Source organism: Cygnus atratus, chromosome 9 (genome assembly GCF_013377495.2).
Source record: "Cygnus atratus isolate AKBS03 ecotype Queensland, Australia chromosome 9, CAtr_DNAZoo_HiC_assembly, whole genome shotgun sequence".
NCBI lineage: Eukaryota > Metazoa > Chordata > Aves > Anseriformes > Anatidae > Cygnus > Cygnus atratus.
This window is the reverse complement of record NC_066370.1, coordinates 15650041-15671725: the sequence shown is the minus strand read 5'-3', so window position 1 is coordinate 15671725 and position 21685 is coordinate 15650041. Positions and strand designations below refer to the sequence as shown.

Genomic DNA, 21685 nt, shown 5'->3' with positions numbered 1-21685 from the left:
TTTGCCTCTCCTCAGATCTGAACCATGTCCCACCCGTCCTGGCTGCCGCCCAAGAGTACCAACGAGCCTGTTGGTCACGTTACAGCGAGGATGGAGACCACGCATGCCTTTGGGACTCCCAGCATCTCGGTGTCCACCCAGCAGACGCCAAAGAAGTTTGCACCCGTTGTTGCCCCCAAGCCAAAGTACAACCCGTACAAGCAACCAGGAGGTGATGGTGAGTAAATTTTTTTAGGAAGGAACCACAACTGTCTAATTCAAGGGAGTTAACCTTTAACAGAGACTGTACTTGACTTTCTCTCGGCTCGTGTGTTTGTGGCAGCCTCCCTTTTTGAGATCATTTAAATCAAGAAGAATGTGAAAGTATCTCTTCCCCCTTCCTCTGGGTAGCTACCTTCCTGAGAGGTGCAGGGCTGGAGGAGGACAGGGGGACAGATCTTTCTTGGTTTTAATTGGAAGCAGATGTCACATCTCCAAGACTGGTGATTTTCAAGGAGTTTTGCTTTTTTTTTTTGTCTTTGCCAATACATGTTGATCCAAGGAGCTGGAGCTTGAGCACTCTCCTCAATATTGTTTCTTTTTGTGTGTCAGCACAGTGGGAATCCTCTGCAAACATGGGATGGAGTTGGGGGTGTGGGCAGAGGTGTTAGGGCATGGATTTGGCAGAATGGTTCTAGGCATGTTTCCTCTCCAGCCTGCTGGTTTGGTTCAGTTTTATTCTTTTTCGTCTACTGTGGCAGGCTCTTGAATGTGAAATAATGTAATGGTATAATTATGTGGATATTTACACGACCGTTACAGTAACCTCTGAAGATGTTCTGTCAGTAAAACAAAAGCCTACCGATCACCACTTGTCAGCCATGCTCTGCCCCCTGCTTTAACAGTCCTGCTCTCTTCTTGCAGTTGAGCAGCAAACACAGTTGTTGGGTTCCTGTTCCATGGACATGTGGAGGCAGGGATAAACACAGGAACAAATTCGGTTGTATTCAAGAAAATTGCCAAACTAGCTTTTGATTTTCAGTTTTGGATGTTCTGCTTTGTTCTATCTCCACTTTTCCTTCTTTTGTATCGAGTGCCGTAACGTAAATCTTATCTGTATTTTTTTTCCTTTTTGTACTCTTATTTTTTCAAATTGTGTGCATTTTCAGGATGACTATAGAATAATGAAAAGGAGAAAGAAAAACAAAGCAACATATAAAATCTCACAGTTAAGCAATTTTCTAAAGTTAAGGGCGTTTAGTAGGAAAGTTGGAATAGTCTGACTAGTGCTTCGTTTTTTCCCTCTGCCACTCTAACTTCAGAGAATTCGGAACGAAAAAAGAAAATGTGTTGGAGGGGAGAAGCTAAGTCATATGCACCTGTTCTGTTGCCTTCAGTAACAAAACATTAGCAAGTAAGGGGAAGAGAAAGACATTTGGAATTAAAAAAAAAAAAGTAAAAATAATCCATTTCTGAAGTGCAGTGAAAATGTCACTTTCAAGTAAAGTGGAATTCTTAAAAAAAAATAAGATTGTTATTTTTTTAATTCCCCTAAAACTTAAAATAATAATGAAAAGTGACACTTTTATTTTTCCTCCAGGAAAACTGTTGTTGATCACCCACTATTTTTTGTCAGAAATGTCACTATGCCTTAATTGTTGATGCTTTAATTATTGTAGATCTGATAATAAGTGACTCAGGAACATCACCACCTTCTAAAAAAAAATCTGCTGCTTGGCATTTGGGGAAGGAGACTTCCCATACGAGCAAAGCAGCACCCTGGTGCTGCAGGCTGAGACGGGTAGGTGAGCCATGCAAGCATTCCTTATGCAACACAGGCTACCCAGTCCTGCCGGCATCTGGTCTGTTAGAAATGGGGAGATTTGGGGAACGTAAAGGAGGCCTTTGCAGATTTTTATTTTATTTTTTCCCTTATCAGTCCTCTGCCTTGCATTATTCTGGGCTTTTGGAGATGCTATTGTCACCTGACAGGCTTGGGAGAACTGAGGGGTGGCAAAGAGCTGGTCAGGGACTGGCTGAGCGATGTTACGGCGTACCAGCAGCTTAAGCTAATCCACTTCCAGAAGGTGACACGCTGCCGGTCGGCGTCAGCAGCTGGTGCAAAGCCATTAGCTCAGCCATATATAACCCTGAGAACACGAGGCTTTGGGGATCTGGCAGGTGAGGAGGGACAGCAAGAAAATATTTAGCTCACCATGCCTCATTCACTTTTTATGGCTCTGTTCTCTCCTCCGAGCCCCCTAATTGTTTCTTCAACGACCTCTGTTGGTTTTGCAGCAATGATTCAGCCCCGGAGACAGCTCCGTGCCCCCCTGCCTAAAGGGGCACCACCTAAATTTGTTCAGCTGGGGCTTTCCCATCTGGTTAGCTGCAAGGCCGTAGGCGGAGGTCCTGCAGCTCCCTGTTGTACTCGAGTGCATTTTCATCCCTCCACTGGGAAGACACCAGAATGACAAACCCCTGAGTCAGGCACCTGTGTGTGCAGCAGGGAAGGGCTGGACCCAAGTTCCTCCAGCCTTTGCATGGCTCTGGTGCCTCTGCGGTGGCCTTTCCTTGGTCTCACCTTGACTTTTATGTTTTTCCGCATACCTGCACAAAAGCCAGCCAGAAAGGTGCCGATGAAAAGAGAACTTTGAAGCAAGTTAGAAATAGTTAAAGGAGTAAAAAGAAAACAGAAATCTCATCAGCCAGTGGTTTATAAAACAGGAGCATTTTAATGTGCTGGAAGCAGTCAAGACATGCGTGGTTTAGACCAGCTAAGTGAGCAATTTTCTCGGTGGTGCCAGTCCCCCTCCTTGCTGTTTGCCACACTGCCTCGCTGAGGCTTGTTGTGAGCTAGATTTGTCACCTCAGCAGAGCAAAGACCACGTCTTGCTGTCACAGGGATCTGTCTGGGGACCTTGGGGTATGACTACAGTAATAATACTACTAATAAATAAGAACACAGCTGCGTGTTCATGTGTTGCATGGGTTTCTGCCTAACAGCTAGCCAGAAAGGTGGGGACTGCTGTGTTTTTATAGGCCCTACAAACAGCAGACTGGACTTCCATGCACTGCGGTCTGGGCTCGCTTTCTGGAGGATTTTGTGCTAGCCTTCCCTGTGGTGGCAGCTCGCGGAGGATTAACCTTGCTCGTCTCAAATGCTCCCTCCCTGGTTTGCGGGGTCTGTACCTCCTGCTTTGTTTTAGCCTCTCTGTTTGGGGATAGGGATGAGTTTCTGTGCTGGGGTTTCAGGCTGGCGGGTGGCAGTTCTTGCTGGGTTGCAGGAGCCGTGCTGGCACAGCAGTGTGCTGGGGCTCATCTGCTCCCCACCCCATCCATATGGTCCCTTGCTGCTGCTCTTCATCTCCGATCCTTCCTCCCCGGCACATGGGAGAGGGAGATGCTTGCTTTCCTCTCCCTGTCTCTCAGCCCTCTGCAGCACCCTGCCAAAATCCCTGCACGCTCTTTCTCCATGGGAAGAGTTGCTGCTGGGGTCTGTTTTCAATAAGTTCAACCCAAGGGCGCAAACATTGCTGCTCAGCATGGGCCTGATCCTGAGAGGTGTAAGCGCTGTGATCCTGCCCTGTGCAGGTGCCTGATGTCCTACACAGCTCCGTATGCACCCCCCAGAGGAAGGAGAGCTGCTTGAGCTCGGGGAAGATGGTTTTGTACAAGAAAAACAAGTGTCTGTGGGGAGGAAACGTAGCTGCAAATGAGCAAGAGTGGAAATCCAAATTAGGTGTCCAGACGTTCAAGCAGTGGCTCTAAAAGAGCTTGTGAGGCCAAAATCGGGGGTTTCAAAACCATGCAGAACTCCGTTGTCAGCTTCGGGTGCTCAGAAAGCCTGAGTCAGGGCTCCTCAGGTTATCGGATGGCTTGAGCGCAGTCACAGTGTCAGGCTTTGTGGTGTGATTTGCCTTTGGTTTGGATCCTTTTGGTTTCAAGCTGGTTTTCATAACCGCAAAAGCTCTTTCCCCCTTGCCTTCCCCTCCCCTCCAAGTAAAACCCCGCAGACACGAAGCGGTGCAAGCCCGGGAGCAGCACGGTGCTGATGCAAATCGAGCGCAGCCTGCGAGCCCTGGGAGGCTGCTCCCCAAGCAGAGGTGGGCTTTGCAGCCCAGCATTTACCAGCACTGGGATGAGAAGTACCGCCTGGCTAGGAAGCACGGGGAAGGCTTCCATCTCTGGTGCCCTTGCTGTACAAGCAGCCAAGTTCCTCATGGTCTTGCAATATATTTCATTTGCAGGGATCCGACCAGGCATGTGTGCGAGACAGATAGCACACGTCCAGCCCTGGCCACAAAGGGACGTGCAGATAACATCCCTCCCAGGACTATCGTGGAGTTTATGGGGTTGCACAGCACTTGGGCAGGTTTCTCTGTCACCCCTCCAGAGACTCTGAGGACAGGCTTTGCAAAATTAGCCGCTTGAGTTTATGCTGCCGACTGCTTCTGAATTCTGTGTTTGTTAGTGCTGTTTTTTTTTTCCTTGCAGTTGCCATCCCTGGTGAATGTAATACCTGCAGAAACGATTAATGTGGATTTAATAATGGATATAACGAAGAGATGAGAATTAATGCAAACTCTTTCGTTCTCCTTTCTTTCCTTGGGGCACTTTCAGGTATAGTGAATGACAGAAGGCTCATGCGCAGGTCTTTGTGGTTTTCATCTTCATTTTTATTTTTTAAAATCACCTCCTTCCATCTACCCAAGTTGGAGGAGCGGGCTGCGACTCACGAGGCAAGGCACAGCAGCAGTGCTGGCTCCAGGGCATGCTTTTGTAGTTGACACCACGTTGTGTATGCTTGAACCTGGCTGATGCAGGCTTCCCAGGTCCTGACCCTCTCTGCCCTCCTCCTCTTCATCTATGTGGAGAATCTCTAGCAGTGGCTAATTATATTCTGCTGTGTCTGTAAGGGACTGGGAGCATGAACTATCATGCTGTTTGTTTTTTCTTGTAGGCAAATATACCTAGTGGGTTTTGTTTACAGCAGCTGCTATCAGTATCTCTGTCTAATTTTTGAAGCCTGGGTATGGATTTATTGGAATAGACACTCAGTGTTTTAGCTGTGCTGTTCCCTGCTCTGCAATCTTTGACAGTTCGTAGAAGCTAAACCGCTCCAGAGTCTATTCATTACTTGGATGAGAGCCCTGAAAGGATAAATTCAGGCTGACTTGGGAAATTCTGCATTTTTTTTTTCCCGTTGTTGTTGTTTTTCTGGTTGTCTGTGCTGGGTCTGCACCATAGCATGGCATGAGCAAGCCCTGCTGCTGGAAGGGCTGCGTTTGGTTGTGGCAGAGGCATAGCTGCTCTCCTTACTGCTTCCCAAGAGCTTTTGGGGCATTTTGTTCAGTTTTCCTCGTAGTTGGCAGGAGGCTCACGCACATGAGCAGGGAGCCCTGTGCCAGCTGTGCTCTGGTGGTGTTTTCCGTGCGCTCAGCCCCAAACTAACATGAGATAATGGGATTTAGTTCAACCCCCTTTCATTGTGGTAGATGCAAAGGCTTGCTATCTTGCACGTGGTGTGAGCTGCGCACCTGGGCTGCTGCTGCAGCCCACATGAGGCATGGCAATGTGCAGTTATCCACTCGTTTTGATGTTGGATTGGGTCCTGCAAATCCCAGAGAGTTTCCAGCAGGACCTGCTAGTCTGCTTCCAGCTCTGCCACCAGCTGATAAAAGCATTGAAGCTCCAGGGGTGAGGCAGCATCTCGGTGATGGGACAGGAAAATAGGCTGAGAAATGCTGTAACCCTTTTCCGCTCCTATCACGCTCTCAGGATTGCACTTGCAGAGATGAAAAATGTTGTGGGAATAAAGAGGACTGCCACTGCTGCAAATCATCTTGACTGCCGAAGCACAGCCCCCACGTCGGTGCTTGTTTTTTAAAGAAAGCTTTTTTGAAACGAGTATTATAAACTTTTAAAGCCCTTCTAAATTCTTGCTCTCATTCTTCCATGTGTTTCTTGTGCTGAATGAAATGGAGCAGATGAAGCAATACTTTATTCATTAGTGTCAGGACTGCATCATCCACAGGCACTTACAAAATATAGCCAGGGAAAATGAACTTGAATCTGCAGGCCTCTTTGTGGTGGCTTTGCTACCTTCCACGCAAGAGCATTTAACGGGCAGACCAAGCCCCCGAACCCCGCAGAACACGTGGGAAGCTGGGGGTCCCTCATTACGGGGTTGCTGAGAACTAGTTTGGAGCAGCCTTTCGGAAGTCTCTATTGATTTCCCTTTAATGACATCCTCTTCCCCGTTGGTTAAGAACCAAGTGAAACCAGCTGGAAGTTAGTGGTGGTTCTCATTTGTGTAATAGTGGATTTAAATCACACCGAGCAAGCCGAGTGGCGCTGAAGATGCGTGAGGCCAAGCTGGTGCCTTTGTGCCCAGGTAGCAGCCCCTCTGCTCCACGGCTTATAAAACCTTGATGCTGGTTAGACAGACCCCATGCCCTTTGTGCTGGCAAAGCAGTAGCATCCCTTTCTGCTGGTCCCCCACCTTTTTGCCTCGGTTTCCTCTCTTATCTCTTTTCTTGTGTTTAAAGTTAAATGGAGACCGAGCTTTGCCGTGGTGTCTGCGGCACAGTGACCAGCGTCAGGACTTGGCGTTCTCCCTGGTGGAAATAAACCAGCGCTGGGTGGGCCCTACCACTTTGATTGCAGTCATCTCACCAGAAGTTACTGCTTGGGCTGGATTATAGTGTCTGAGTCTGCTTTTTTTTTTTTCTGGAGACAAATACGGAGGTTTGTGCTCTTGGCTTTGCTCTCAGGATGAACATTTTCTTTTCTGAAATACCACCTCAGATAACGGCACTGGAAAAAAATGCAACATAAAACAGGTGCATAAAGACTATTATTGAACCAGTATACTTATCTGTAGTTCACAAAATGTCAAGTCAAGCCACCAGGTTTTATTAACAATTCTGACTGTGTTTTGTTAGAATTACAAATATTAAACTTTCAGAGGCTTTGGAACATATTGCCACTTATTTGGGAACTGCTTGAAGTAATACCTAGCCTTGTTTTTCATTCTGGTGAGTGAGCTTGTATTTTCTTTGTTATTTGGTATCGTAAAGCAAACATTACACTCCTCAGCAAGTAGATTTTTAATTTTTTTCTGCCATGCATATTTTTTCTCTTTTTCCTTTCCTCCTGTCTATCTGTTCTTTCGAGATACTATATTTAATTTTTCCACTTCATTATTTCAAACATTGAATAGTGATTCATCTTTGCAGTGGCCTGTTCTGTGAACCACAATAGTTTGGTTAGAATAAAGAAAAAGGGCAAAAAAGGGAAGGAAAAAAAAAAAGACGGATCTGACATACACTGGATTGGAAAGAAGCCATCTTTTTATAACTCAAATTGCAAACATCTGTCATCGACTATATCAAACCTACTTTTAAAAAGATAATGTTTGTTCTCTATATAGTTCTAAAGGGCTGTGGTGCCCAATCAAAGTGAGAGAGCAATGTTAATGCTGAAATAGCTTGAATTCAAGCAGGCAGCACTTGTCCTTTTTATTTTAATCTGAAATTTTAACATCCTCCAGATGCTAGTCTGTTAAATAATAACAATTGTTATATGACAGTTAACAGTCAAGTAACATTTTTTATTTTTTTTGCCCTCGTTCACTTGATGCAGCTTTTTTATGCCCTGAAAACTAACTGTTATAATAAAGGATTATACATATATTTTTTTCCTTTTCTCTGTCTAAAGCTTTTTTACTCTGCCAGACAGAGTACTGCTAAGTCAGAGCAACCAATAAATGTCTATTGGATTATATTACAGGTTGGTCTAATAAAAGGTTAGAAGAATGAATGAGCAACTCTTGAAGCCACAGAAGCTGTAGTTGTGGCCAGAGCGAAGGCATTTCTGGCAGCGAACACTACACAATTACAATTTGGAATAAATATACGAGGCCTGAAATGCTTGTCACTTAGGCGAAGCACATGAAGATGGACTAGGTGCAAGAGCTGAGGGTCCAAGGGTGGGACCCAGAGTCCTGCAGCTCTGGCTTTGCAGAGGAGAGAGTTTAAGTAGAAGGGGATGAGCAGGTCTAGTTCCTAATAAATAGACATCGCTATCTAAAAAATTCCCCTTCTATTGGCATCTTTAACTAGCATGCACCTTGGAAGGTTGTAGCCATGAAAGAATGCAAGCGTGCTCTCAAAGCCTACACAGGGATTGGGGATATACCCGAACTATTTCAGGAGCTGCAGAGCACGATGCTGGAGTTACACATCCAGCAATTTCTTGGCACAGCCATGTGCCAAGAAGCACCCAGCTCCCCCAGGCTGCTCTGGGTGCCGAGTAGACTGCAAAGGCTCCTCTCTAGAGAGGAGAATGCCGCCTGGAGCGGGGACAGACCAAAAGACTCATAGGTCTTTTTCAACTCCAGTTCCTGAGATGACAGTGACTCAGGGAAGGTTTTGGTTTAGTCTAGACATGACCAAACCATAATGGAGAGCCTGGCATAAACGGCTTGTTCGTAGCATTGTAGAGATCATGCTGACATAAGAGCTGGATTTTTTTTTTCTGTTGAGCACTGAATTTATGGGAAATGCCATGGAGGTAAGGAACCATTGTAGGAGGAGGGGCCTGGACAGCTGGGCCACCTCTGTTTAAAATCCATTTTGAAAGATGTAGCAGTGCATTTTCTAGATACTCTGCGGTAGCCTGATCCAGCTGCCTGGTGTGCGAGGGTCTGCCACAGGCAAGCTGATGGGAAGAGAAGGGGCTGGTATGGGTAGGAAAACGGTGCTAAAATGGTGCTGGTAAACACAATCTTTTCAAAAGTAGGTTTGATATAATCAATGACATTTAAAAGTTATACTATGAAAAGCTAATCTGATGAGGGTTAAATTCTTGCAAAGTGTAGACTGAAGGTCTGTGAGGTTGGTGACCTTATCCTGAGCTATACCTGCTGGCAGTGGACCCGTTCTTTGATAGCAACATAACAAGATCAACTCCCCTAAGTTTTTGCCCCACATTCCCCTCAACACACACTCACAGTCTGAGCTCCGAGTTTCCCATCTCAGCCTGCTCCCCGCCAGCCGTGACACTCGGGGTCTTCTCCAGAGGGCACAGTGCCAGGCCGTGGCCATTTCAGCACAAGCTGGGAGCGCTTTGGGGGTCCCGGTGGCTTCCTTGGGACCCCGGTGCACCTACAGTGGAAGCATTTTCATCTCGTACTCATCCAGAGCGATGCAGCTCCGCTCTTTGCAGGACCAAGTCACCTCTCAACCCCTGAAGTGTCAGCGCCAGCTTTACAACATGCCACCGAATTGTCCGAGGGAATGTGCTAACCCAAAGCGTGTTGTGTATTTGCAAAGTTTTTGCAGGAGGGTGAAAAGGGATAATAATAATTCCCGAGCCACTTCTCAGGTAGGGGAAGGAAAGGAGCGTTTCTCAATAAGGATCCATTAACACTGCTCCGGCTGACAGGCGGTGAAACACAGGAGGTAAAAGTCCATTCTTCTCCCTTCCCAGTCCTGTGATTTTAAATGTTTGAAGGCACACTTCAGAAGCCGGGGAAGTAAAAGCCCCCAGTTGTGCCTGGAGACTCGGCAAAGGCCGCGGCGAGCGGAGGGGCTGCGGAGTGTTAATACAGTCCATCATTTTGTAACGAGCCCGATGTCCTTGTATGAGCTGTGTCAGGCTGTTGTCTGCACGCTGTCTTTGCTGATCACAGTAATCGGGTCATAAGAGAGGGAGAAGTAATAGTGCGTCTCTTAGCAACCAACCCCAGGAGAAAGAGAAAATTACTCAAACAGACTATCCAGCCAGGGAAGTAGAAAGATGAAATTTTCTGAAAGTCTGCTGGAAAGTGCTCAGGGACATAATTCTTTTATGTGTGAGATCCTTACAGGCTGAATCCAATGATATCAGACACTTTTTTTTTGTCGTCTTCCTGGTAAACTTTTATTTTTAATTGGCCTCAGAAAAACGGGGTGGGGGGAGGAGGGGGGGGACAGACCTTTAAAACAGAGACATTTCGAGAAATAAGTAGCATATTTTTTTATTATTTTTAACAATGCCGAGGAGAAGAGGCTGGGGGGAGGTCGGCACGTCTCAGGCAAGACACGAGGGGAGCATCTTATCTGCACGAGTGCTTTGCATGCCTCCCATGTCAGAACCAGCTGAAGCACGCTGGTGTGCCTGCCGGCCCCATGGTGGCATGCGCACAACAAACTCGGTGGGCCTAAGTCGCACCGCACGGGCCTTCACGCCCCGTGAGTGTCACGGGCTGCATGCCGACTGACGGATGGCTTTGGGGAGAGCCAGAGCCAATGTGCCCTCCCTGCCACTGTGCTGGGGCTGGGCACTCAAATGGGGCAGGTGCTGGCCAAGTCTGTGCCCGGTATGGGTCTGGGGGAGCCATGGAGGGGAAGGCCTCAGAGGCCTCCTCGTCCTCTGTGCTCTTTGGCTGACGTTGGCCGCATGGCTCGGAGGGGAGGGCAGTGGTTGGGGCAGTTTGGCAGTCATAATAATAAATTCTGTCATGTTTATTTTGTATACAGGGTGGGGAGAAGCTCGTAGGCTCGTATCTTATGCTTTTAAAAAATATTTTCTTTTCCCCAGAAAGCTGCACTTCTGTGGTCAGCTAGCTTATGTCCTTCTCGATGGGGTATGCCACTGCCATGGGAAAGGGGACTGGGTCTAGGGTGGTCTGCCCAGCCTCACGAAGCAAGAGCGTAAATCCAAGTGTGTTTAGTGGGAAGGTTAAGATGGTCGAGCCTCTTCCAGATTTGCAATTGCATCATTTAAGCTATTGAGGAGAGAGAATGTTTCTGAAAGCCTCACTTTCCTCCCTGAAAGCCTGGCTCTGAGGAGACAGAGAAACTGTTGCGTTTGTGGAGGAGAACAGATACCTTTAGGTGACTCATCCAGCCACAAATCGTGCCCTCCCTGTGCTTTTGTCTGCTTTGCCATCCCAGCGCAGGTCTAGGTTGTGTGGAGGAATTGGCTCATCCCTCCATGGGATAGGTTGACTTCCAGAGACAGGTTAACCTGCAGGTTTAGGTGGTTTGATGAAGGCTGCAACCATTCCCCCAAATCGGGGTCCAGGACAGTTGGCTAAAGGGTTTGGGCCAACTTCTGGGCTGCCAAACTTGTGCTGTTGTTGGTACCTGGCTTTGCTCAAGTACGTGTGTGAGAGATCTCTGGCTCAGCCTATGGATTGTATTGCAGACGTGTTCCAGGAGAGAATTGCTAAAGTTTCCTTAGATGAGGCTGACTTCAGCATCTTATCCTGGAAATAATCAGTGGAAGAGAGAGGAGAAAAAAGCAACCTTGCAGCTGTAAAGAATTAATAGCTTAGGAGCAACATCTACTACTGTCAGGGAAAAGTGAGATAAGGAACAATATTAATTGTAACTGCTTCCAAACAAATCAGAGAGGCTGCTGCTTTGCTGTCTTGTCACGAAGAAGAAAGACTTTCTTCCTTAAAAGTTTAGTAATTGAAGAGTTTCCTTTGCTATTTTTAGGAGTGCCAGTAAGTGATGTTTCCTGGAAATTTTCCCCCAACTCTATAAATACCGCCTGGGGCCTGTAATGGTGACTCAGTTTGGGAAGTCAACACCATGCACTTCCTCAACACAGCCAAGCAGCCCCCCGGGCAGAGAGCACAACTTCTGCAAAATGATTAATTCTGTATTGGTTTTTAAAACTGCAGTACAATTAAGCTCCTTCTTGGAAACTACCTCCCTGCTGCTCAGGCTTACCCTCCTGCCATGTTAGAGGTGAAGGCATAGGGGTCTGGGGGAGGCTGAAGTTTAGTTTGGGTCTGGAAATTCTGTTGTAAATGGTGTTTTGGTGTTTTGTGGTGCCATGGTGTCCTCTCAGTAACGGGCTCATCAAATGGCCCCAGCTGATGAACAGATGCATTGTTCCCAATCACCACCCCTCGCTGTCCTGGGACTGAGGTTCTCTCACAGATCCTGGTTTTGTCATTGGGTCCTTTCCCCTTGTGCTTTTTGACATCGCTTTTTGCACTGGCTTTTTGTGCTCCATTTGGGCACTAATCGAGCCGTTTTATAATTTCTTGTGTGGTACCCAAGGGAAAGCAAGACCTGGCTGACTGAATTCATTCTGCAAGTGTAGAAGGAAAATTGCATTGGGAGCTCAGGTCTGACACAGCTGTCTTACGTAAAAACGAATTTATAAAGACAAGAGGCAACACATGAAAGAAGCGTGACCTGGGTAAAATCACAGCTGGCCTGCATCTCCTCTGATAACAGCCCGGACATGAGACCACACAGCCATAACAGGTAACATATGAGGTGTTGCAGTGTATTCGTCTTCTGCTTAGTCCATTCAGAGAGGCTCCATATCCCGATGCCTTAGATTTGGATTAAATTTGTAGATTCCATTTTCCTTGTTAACCCGTTCCTGCCGACAGTGGGCCTGTGGCGTTTAAGCCTCTAATCCTCCTCTGCAGCAGGACAGGCAGATGGGTTTGTGACATGAGAGTACCTGACCGACTTCTCCGTGCACATCAGCACTCAGCCTATGTGGATAAGAACAAGATGTGTGCCTTCGAGAGGGAGAAGTGACCTTGTGGCAGCAGAAGGGGGTCGGATGGGTGGATCTCCAGCCACCAGATCTCTAGGTTTTGTTGAATTGTTCACTTCCCTCGTTAGGGACAGGAGTCGTTTAGAGAGCTGCAGGAATGATTGGTTTGGCTGAGCCTGAAAACTCTGATGTGTAAAATATTTCTCCACGCCAGTAAATTGCTCTTGTTGGCCAGACAGAAAATACTTCAAACCTAGCAGCTAATCCAAGGCAGGAGCTGTGATGCATGATTACAGCTGAGCTCTTTTTCCCTGCAATCACTGTTGGACTTTTTAAACAAATAATTGCTGAACCACCGCGTTTCCACTCTGAGTGTACGGTGCTTTCTTGAGGTATTCCTGAGACCAACTAATGGAGGATCCATTTTCCTTATTATTCCTTCTCACGTGGGAAGACTGTTATCTTCCTGTTTCTCATGTGATACTGTACACTTTGTACTCAGCGCTGCCTGTTTGTGTGTGTCCAAAAACGCTCTTGCTAATTATCCCTTTTGCCCCTGCCGGAATGTGTTGTGTAACTGTGGCAGGGAAACAAATAAGAGAGAAAAAAGTAAGCAGCATGGTAACTATTTTGAGAGATGAGCTTTCGGCTGTCATGTTGATTTTCCCAAGAGATACAGCATGTCCAGTACCTCCTGTAAGTTGACCATCCAGCATGGCATGGGTCTCCAGAGCGGGAATATTCCATTTTAAGACTCAGTTGGGTAAGACATGGCCTCGTGTTTGGTGGACACCGCCAACTATTTAAACATTCAAGTGCTATGAATTCCACCTGTGAAACTGGAGGCGGAGGTAACACAAGTTGGAAAATGAGGGCCTAAATGTCATGGCCTAAAGGTCACATTTCGCTGGCTGAAAGTGCAGTAGTCACCACAAACGTGAGTCTTCAGGAAGGGAATTGTGAGGCTCCGTATTTATTTGATCTCGGTGTACCTGGCCAAATATGCTTAATTCATGCAATGTCCAGAGCTAGTATTTCTAACAAACTTGTCCAACAAATGTGGTTCTGATCTTAGGAATCAAAGTCCTCATTTCTCATGTATTTTTTTCCTTTCCTTCTCGTGCTCCAAGAGCAGTGATGAAGGTTCTGGGAATTTGTTCGGTCACTGGGATGGAGTTGAAACCAGAGCTTTCTATTCTAGCGGTTTTGGCTTTGTCATGCCCAGAGCAATGAAAGCTCTTTGAGAGGAGCCGGAAAACTCATGAGGCATCAGAAGCAGCAGAAAGATGCATCTTATTTATATAAGCATTTAATTGCGAAATCTTTTGGCTACTTAGAAAAATGATTAGTCAAGTCTATTGGAAGGCAGAGAATGTCTATTTGTGGGAACAAGGGAAGGTTTGATCTTCTCAGATTTCCTACCTTTTTGTTTTTCCTTCTTCTCTATTGCAAATACTAAATGATTAAAGCGGGGGTATGTTTTGAAAGGAAGATTTCTGAAGGAGCTTGGAGGATTCTGTGCTTCCTGTTTGTTGATTATTTCATACAGAACCATCGCTGTTTGCAAGTGGCTAAGAAATGACAAAGCATTTGTTTGTGGGTCCCAAAATTTTAGCATGGTACTTGCAAGTGAAGTCTTGTTTTTGTTTTATTGTGCCTCATTCAGCGGTACTGCAGGTGACGTTTCACTCTGACACTTTTGCAGCCCAGTTGCTGCAAAGTTAGGTCAGTGATGGCTCTTCTGAGTGGTTTTACATAAAAGCAGCTGTCTGGACCTTGCAAATAAGTTTGTTATTTATGCACAAAGAAGAACTGAAGCCAGATCCTTCTTGTCAGGGCTGGCCCAGTACAGCTGAGAAAAGGCACAGCCTGCAAGGAGAAAACACTTTCAGCTTTAGCCAGTAGCTCCAGTTCGTATTGGGAATAATCTGCACTGGGACACAGATGTGTTTACTGTGAAAATGCCAATTTTATATCATAATATCTATGTCCTTTTTTCTATTTGTTAGAAAATAAAAGAGAATGAAGCTTTCTGTCTTTGATTAAATATATTCCAGTTAGGATTTGGAGGCTGTATCCCAGCAGGCTTATTCACATACTGTACTTCAGCTGTGGGCTTATCTTAGTGGGGGAAAAGTTTGTTCCAGTTAGCTGGCAAGTGGAGACTAGTGGCTGGTGAAGTCTCGGTTGAAGCTGTGTATTTAGCTGCTCTTATCTGCGTTAGCAAGTGGAGTGGAACACTACATTATTTTTAGGTCATCCTAGTGACTCAGGTGAGAATCACAGGTCACAATTTTGCCTCCTCCTAGTCGTCATATGCGAGCTACTGGAGTGCATCTGTAACACCAGTGAGATCCTTCCTGAGCTGCTGGGATCTTGTGACCGCTAGGAGTTACGATGCAAATGGGCTAGCGGATTTCTGTCGGTCAGCTGGCACACGGTCTCTGCTGGGGGTTTGGGAAGTTGCTTTCAACCCATGGGTGAAACCTGATCTGTACCTCAGCAGTTGGACACGTTCTTTATCAGCATCGCTACCTGCTAAGCCAAGAACAGCTTCTCAGCCTTCATTGACACGTTGTCTGCTGCCTATCGCGAAGCTCTAAGTAAACAACCCTGTGTGGGATCAACAGATCATCTTTGTGGCATTTCTCGTCATCTAAACAGTAATTCATTAAAAATTTAATGATTCTTTTGCTGTGTAGAGGGAAAAAAAAGAGAGCTGGCACCTTCCTTTAAAGTTTCTGTCTTTTGTATTTTTTGGTGATTTTTGTTTTGTTTTGGAGTTTTTTATTTTATTTTGGAGGAAATGGAGTTGATAAACTGAAAGAAAACCATGTTATTACAAAAGCTTGAGTGCTTCTGAGAACATTTAAAACAAGGATGACTAGAAATGACCTTTCCATCCTGGAGCGAACTTTGAGTGTGTTCTCCCTTTGGCATTTCTAATGATAGACTTTCCATCTGGTTTTTGCTTAAAAGCTAAGATGCAACTTGTGTTTTTTCACATTAAAACTGTGCATACTCTAAAATTAATCCTCTTGATCATTTCACTTCAGGGACAGGAGTGCAGAAAGACTGGGAGTATTTGCTTATTTTTAGCAACTCCATTCAGGCCTTCTAGAAGCAGATCCCTATTGTCTGAAATCAAGTAGTTTCTGATCTGGGGGAACCCTGGATTTTCCTCTGCTTGGATTTGGGGAGATCGTACGTTTTAGAGGAGATTTTTAAAAGAAATCGGAGAAATGTCAGGGCCCCTGGTGGGGTGCATGATCTGGATCAGTGGAAGGGATTTGTGGTCACATTAGCCACCCCTGGCAATACTATCATTCCTAGGACACAGATTCCCTGGTCCCAGTTTTCCATACTGATTCCCCAGAGCTGAATGTGCAAGAGTGAAATCCTCGTAAATGGATGCTTTGGGGAAGAACTCGGGATCTCCTGGGATGTACCAGTGCAACCATTCAGCCTCATTTCAGCAGAGGCATTGGGGAAAGTATGTAAGCTCATCCTTTTGCTTAGCAAAGCATTTCACCGAGTGCCTAATATGATACATGCTTTTTGAGGTCCCACGGGACGTCACATTTAAACACGCACTTGAACTTCTGCGTGTAACTGACTCTGTGCTGCATGCTAGCACGTGCATGTGCGAGTGGAACATTTCTCTGAGTCACGTGTAGGAACATCAGACACCAGATTTATTTATTTTTTCTCCCTGTGACACAGGTCATTATCGAATATGTTCTCTTTTTCTCCCTCTCTTTCTCTGTTTTCCTTCTTCATCCTTCTATTCAACAAAGTTCCTCAGAAATAAATGGAAGGGGAAGATTACTGGTGAGACATCCATTCCTCAACTGTTGTTCTGGTAGGAACAGCAGAGCATAAGCCTATTAGCAAAGCCGTTTTTCTATCAAAATTATATATGGGGTGTGTGCAGGAAACATATATTTTCTGGGCATCAGGAAGGCTCTGCAGAAGAGCAGAGGTTGTTTGGGGTTCTCGGCAGATAGACGCTGTGCTGAGGGATTTGGTGTTTTGCTGCAGGTTCATCTGGTGACCAACTCTATTAAAACAATGGGAGGGAGAAAGGATGTTCAAATAATGGAAGAGAACAATTCTGGCACACGTAGCTTCCTCTTCATAAAGCTGCTTTTCCCTTGAGGCAATATGTCTTGTGTGTTATGGGAAGGAAATCTTACAGTATAAAAGGAAGTCTGAACTGTTTACCAATGATTTTAGAAGCCTAGAAGTTGTATTCCTTTTATGAAGGGATAATATGGGTCCTGTTCCAGTATTTCAGGGAAGCTTTTTTAAGATGCATCTCCAGAAATAGAACTATGGGGATAGTTTCTTTGAAATAATATTTGTATGTGGCTTATGTTAATATTTCTGGAACCTTAGGGGATGTAGGCTCAGCAAAATGAAGGTGTTCACAGAACAAAAGCAACAGAGAGACGGTGTCTTTAGCCTGTGCTGCTTGGCAGACAGGACACCGGAGGATGACTCAAAGTTTCGGGGGATGTCTGTGACATGGGTTACAGCAGTCTCAGGGCTGTCCTTGCTCCGCTCTCCTGCGAGAGCTCCTGAGGGGCTGCTCTGCCTCCAAGAATAGCTGGCACGTTGCAGTGCTCCAGTTACGCCCGTTTCCCCGCCACATCTCATGCGCAGGAACAGCGAGCCTTCTGCAGGCTTTTTCGTGCTAAAGCTCTCTTACAGCTCCCTGCATAACAGGGTAAGAAGCAGGGTCCGTCCAAAAGTTTGCAACCTTTTATAGCCTCTCCAGTGCTTGTTGTCTGTCTTCCCATTCTCCTCAACTAAAATGAAGGCATGGGAAGAGAAAGCGGTGTTGATTTTTTATGATTAGCACAGACGGTGAGGTCCAGATAGCTGCAGTGGGCTTATCCAAGTAGGGATGTTTTGTGCAAACCTGAGCTGAAAAACAACAAACAAAAAAAAGGGGAAAAAGAGGCCGTACTGATGCAACTGACTGCATCACCCAGGATCCTTCGGAAGAATTTCTGTGTTTTCTGCAGAGTACGTAATTGAAGGGAATTTTTGATAAAGGCTAAATTGTGTACGGGCATGAAAAATTCAGCAGGGAATTTAAGCCATTTCCAAACCACATGAAACATTAAACATTTCACTCAAGAATAGCTTGAAGATGGCATGCATCATCCTAAGCTTTAAGCATTCATCTGCTTTTTCTCTTGCAAATGTTAGATATACAGTAAAGGGGAGCCAAAGCAGATTTTGTCTTCTTTCTCCTGACGAGTGCAGAGCCATTGCTTTGAAAAAATTTGCTGGCTGACCTGACACACACCTTTGTTTACCCATCTTGTCCAGGTGATCTTAGCTGCAACATTTTCAAGAGCTAGGGGAGCAGATATCAACTCTGTAATCGCAGCATGCCATTCTCTGCCTGTGATCAGATCCAGCCTTGGGCTCTCATCTGAGTGGCTCTCAAATCAGCCATTTAAATCCACTGGAGTTAAAGATTTTAATCAAGCAAGATGCTAATCGCCATGGCATGATGTGATATATATGGCCTGATTAGGATGTAGAGTAAATCCCACAGTCTCTTGAAAGCAGAGAATATTGTTTCTTCCGTGATCTTCAACAGCCACATCTAAGTTTTGTTTAGATGTGATACTGGATTTTAAAGCTAGGTTATGTCACTGTTTCTAAATTCAGAATGCTTTCTTTGTATAGAAAGACAAATATTGGCTAATTTCAGATCGTTCTTAGGTGTGTTTTTGATTACTTTGCGTTTTCTTGACAGACTCAAACATTCAATGTTTTCTATTTAAATGGAGTTATTCTTCACTTGGGTGTCTTTCATCAAAGAGACATGACTATGATTCTTTAAACCCTCTAGGATTGAGCTTCACTTTTGGAATGACTACAAGAAACTATAAAGCAATCACCTTGGATGACTGTATGCAGCAACTCATGCATTGCAAAATTGCAGTGACATTGTCGAGGGGTGAAATCTGATGGTGTGAGTTTGCAAAACCTTCTGTCGTTCGGTTTTGTTTAGCAAAGCTGGTTAACGCTCTCCAAAGGAGCATGGCTGTCTCTTCTTCTGTAGGCAGACACTAGGATTAGGACTCAAGTTTGTCTCCCTCTACCCAAGATGGTCCTCCGAGAAAACTTTGCACCCTTAAAAGATTTCCGCATGCGCTCTTACCGTGGCACACAGCACACCTTCTCATTCTTGTGCTGCAAAAGCAGCGTGTTGGCAGGCAACAGCACAGACTTATTGTTATTGCACTTGGGGCTGGAAAAAGGCAAGTGAGTAGTGATAGCCCTCAGCTCCAGGCACCACACAGGATGGGGGGAGTCTAGACCAAAGGCTGGGTAGTGTAGGTGCAACCAGTCTACTACAGAGAGCACTAACCTTGAGCAGTGCCGAAATAAGGCAGTCCAGAACAGCAGGCCCAGGAGGTGCTTTTCTCTTTGTTGTGGATCATGGAGACAAGAGACATTGACTGCAAAGTTCTCAGAGCTCAGGGAGACCGCGCTCATAAACAGCTATGAATTACATAGGTTCCACTGTTCATCATACAATCCCAGCATATCGTGCATCTCTATCCATTAACATAATTCCCAAACAAAGCCCCTGCTTGGGCTCTCCGTGGCTTTTTGTGCTGGCTGGTGATGTGGAACTGGAAGACGTTCTCCCTCCTGCAGCATCTTCTGTCTGACAGAAGAAAAGGTCCACCCTTGGAGAGTGTCCCTGATGCAGAGCTTTGTGTTTGAGGGCGAGATGGCCCATCCACTCCTCCCTGTGCTGCTAAGCACTCTCTCTCCTTCCCATTCACTGCTCCAGGCAAGCACTTCAGGTAGCATAGGGAGATGGGCATGTTACAGTGAATAACGTGCATGTCACTGCAGGCATCAGAGGTCTCAAAGTATGATAAAAGGAGGGTTTTGTGCTCCTAGAAGATTTATCCTCTTCAGTTGTTCCCTGAGCACACACTAAAACAATATATCTATTTTAATTGTTTTCTGAGAGGTTATTAATATTGAAGTGGGGATTTAGATTGAAGATCAATCATCAGCTGAAAAGAATGGATTTGTGCTTTCCTGCCGCAAGGCTGGGAAAGAAGTTAGGGTGGAAGAAAATCAAGAGAGATTCTCCACTTAATTTAACATAATTCTTTGCCCAAAATTGCCCAAGTAGCAGCTCCGAAGGAAAACCAAACCTCAGAGTGAAGATTTCAGAAGTCCAGCCTTGAAGCTGTAGCAGTGTGCTACTACAGTTTGTTATCATTTTTTTCCACAACATTTTTCTACAAGAATAAAAATCTCTGGCATTTCAAAGAAAACCACAATCTTTGCAGAAGATTTTAATTTTCTTCCACATTTTTCCTTTTAACAATATCCACAAGTATTTCAGTAATTCATTTTCTGTAGCCTTGGTTAAAGATAAAAGTTTTAACTCAATCTGAAAATGATCTCACCCAGGTTTCTCTACACTAAAGAATTGACCCAGCTTTTGGTGTGGTGTGTTTTACTGCGAGGGCCCCTTCGCAGTTACTGCCGTGTCCCTGGGCTGGTGCCAGGCCCTTGGACTTGTTCTCTGGAAGGGAGGCACCTTATGCTGAGCTGGGTCACAGCAAAGCTGGTTGTGTGAGTGACTGCTTTCTCAGAATGGTCAGAAGTTTGAATAACTGCAATATCGTGGTCATGGGCATAGGGAATGCAAGATGAGAGACATGTTTTCCCCCAAACCAGCACAGGAACTACAGTGCTGGCATTTATGGCCTGCTTTTGTTCGCAGAATAGGCAGCATGCTTGGGTCAGTTTAGGGAGAGAATTTTAGTTTAATGGGTTTTAGCAGTGTCATGAGTGCAAATATCATTGTCATCCTGGTGATGTGCCTCTAACGTGCCATTTCTGTGCCTCTGGCATTGACCTCTGCTTTTTTTCAGCTTTCAGAAAAGCCCGCCAGGGCTGAGTTCTCTTACATCCATTTTCTACACTGAGCAAGTCCTCCCTTGCACGTTTTAGGATCCTCCTGACGGGAAGTGGCACAGAGGTGTGCAATTGCTCTGCCTGCTCTTCTTTTACCTACCATAGTGCTGGCACTGACCAGCAAGGAGAAGGATGGGGCAAGGGGATACTTGGTAGAGGGTTTTGTGGGATATAGAGAACAGAAATGTAGTTATTTAGAAAGTCAGTTTAGCAGTTTGCTACTGAACTAGAGAGGTCCAGGAGCTGCCAGGAGGCCACTATAAGTGAAGCTCAGTTACTTTGCTGAATTACACAAGAAAGTGTAAATTTTAAAGCATTTCTACTTAAAATACGGTGGTAACTGCACACGTGTGTATAATAACTTTGGGGTGCTGGATAGTGATCATTGGTAGAGAAACATTGTGGATCAGTGCTTTAGGGTAAAATTGATCTCAAAGAAGAGAGCCTACATCATATTTTCTCCTCTGCTTTCCATGCTATCCGAAAGTACTGCAGAGAGGGTGTAAAGCATCTCCCGATACCTCCTTTATTTTTTGCATTTGGTCATAATCCCATTTTTCTTCCGTGATCTAGCCAGATCATGTGTGACATTTCCAGCAGGAACTGGCAAAAAGAACCAAACTCCATCCATGAGAAAAAAACACCACTGTATGTAAACATATATTTATGTACATTTATATGTATTTATATATAAATATAAGTTTATATTTATATATGGAGATTTGGAGCGTTAGTTACTTACTTTGAAAGAGGAAAATAGAAATGATTTCTGTTTATCCAACATTTCATTTTATCTTGAATAATCTTCAAGGATTAAGGATGTAATTTATTATTCAACTGTTACACTGGTGAATAAGAAGCAAATTCATTTTATATCATGAAGAAAATCTAGCAACCTTTTTCTGCTCCCCAGTAGCATTGACTAATTGCAGCAGAAGGAAGAAAGCCAGTGCTGTTTGTATTGCTGAAAACAGTGGACTGAACTAAGACATATCTGATAAAGACACGAGTTCTGCTTTAGTCTTTCCAAGTGTGGATGTTTATGAGAGTTACATAGGGAGGGGTGTGAGGGAGGAGGGAAGGAACTGAGGGAGCCAGTTTGAGAATCAGCTTGTGTTCTCTTCTTCAGTTCATCTGTGAGAGCTGTCCATGCATTTCCCACTTGGTATTTTGTTCCACTCTATCAAGCCAGTGGCAGCAGACTATGTGAAGA

General features: G+C 45.2%; 1 protein-coding gene across 32 annotated transcripts in view; it reads left to right on the top strand.

The window, feature by feature from the left end:
- LPP (LIM domain containing preferred translocation partner in lipoma) overlaps nucleotides 1-21685 on the top strand; it is a 336723-nt gene that overhangs the window by 119179 nt on the left and 195859 nt on the right. For all 32 annotated transcript variants that reach the window (XM_035544617.1, XM_035544627.1, XM_035544633.1 and 29 more), the window contains one exon: nucleotides 16-217. In XM_035544617.1, the coding sequence (XP_035400510.1) occupies nucleotides 25-217 (193 nt within the window). In that variant the 5' untranslated portion in view covers nucleotides 16-24. The remainder of the gene's footprint in view (nucleotides 1-15; nucleotides 218-21685) is intronic.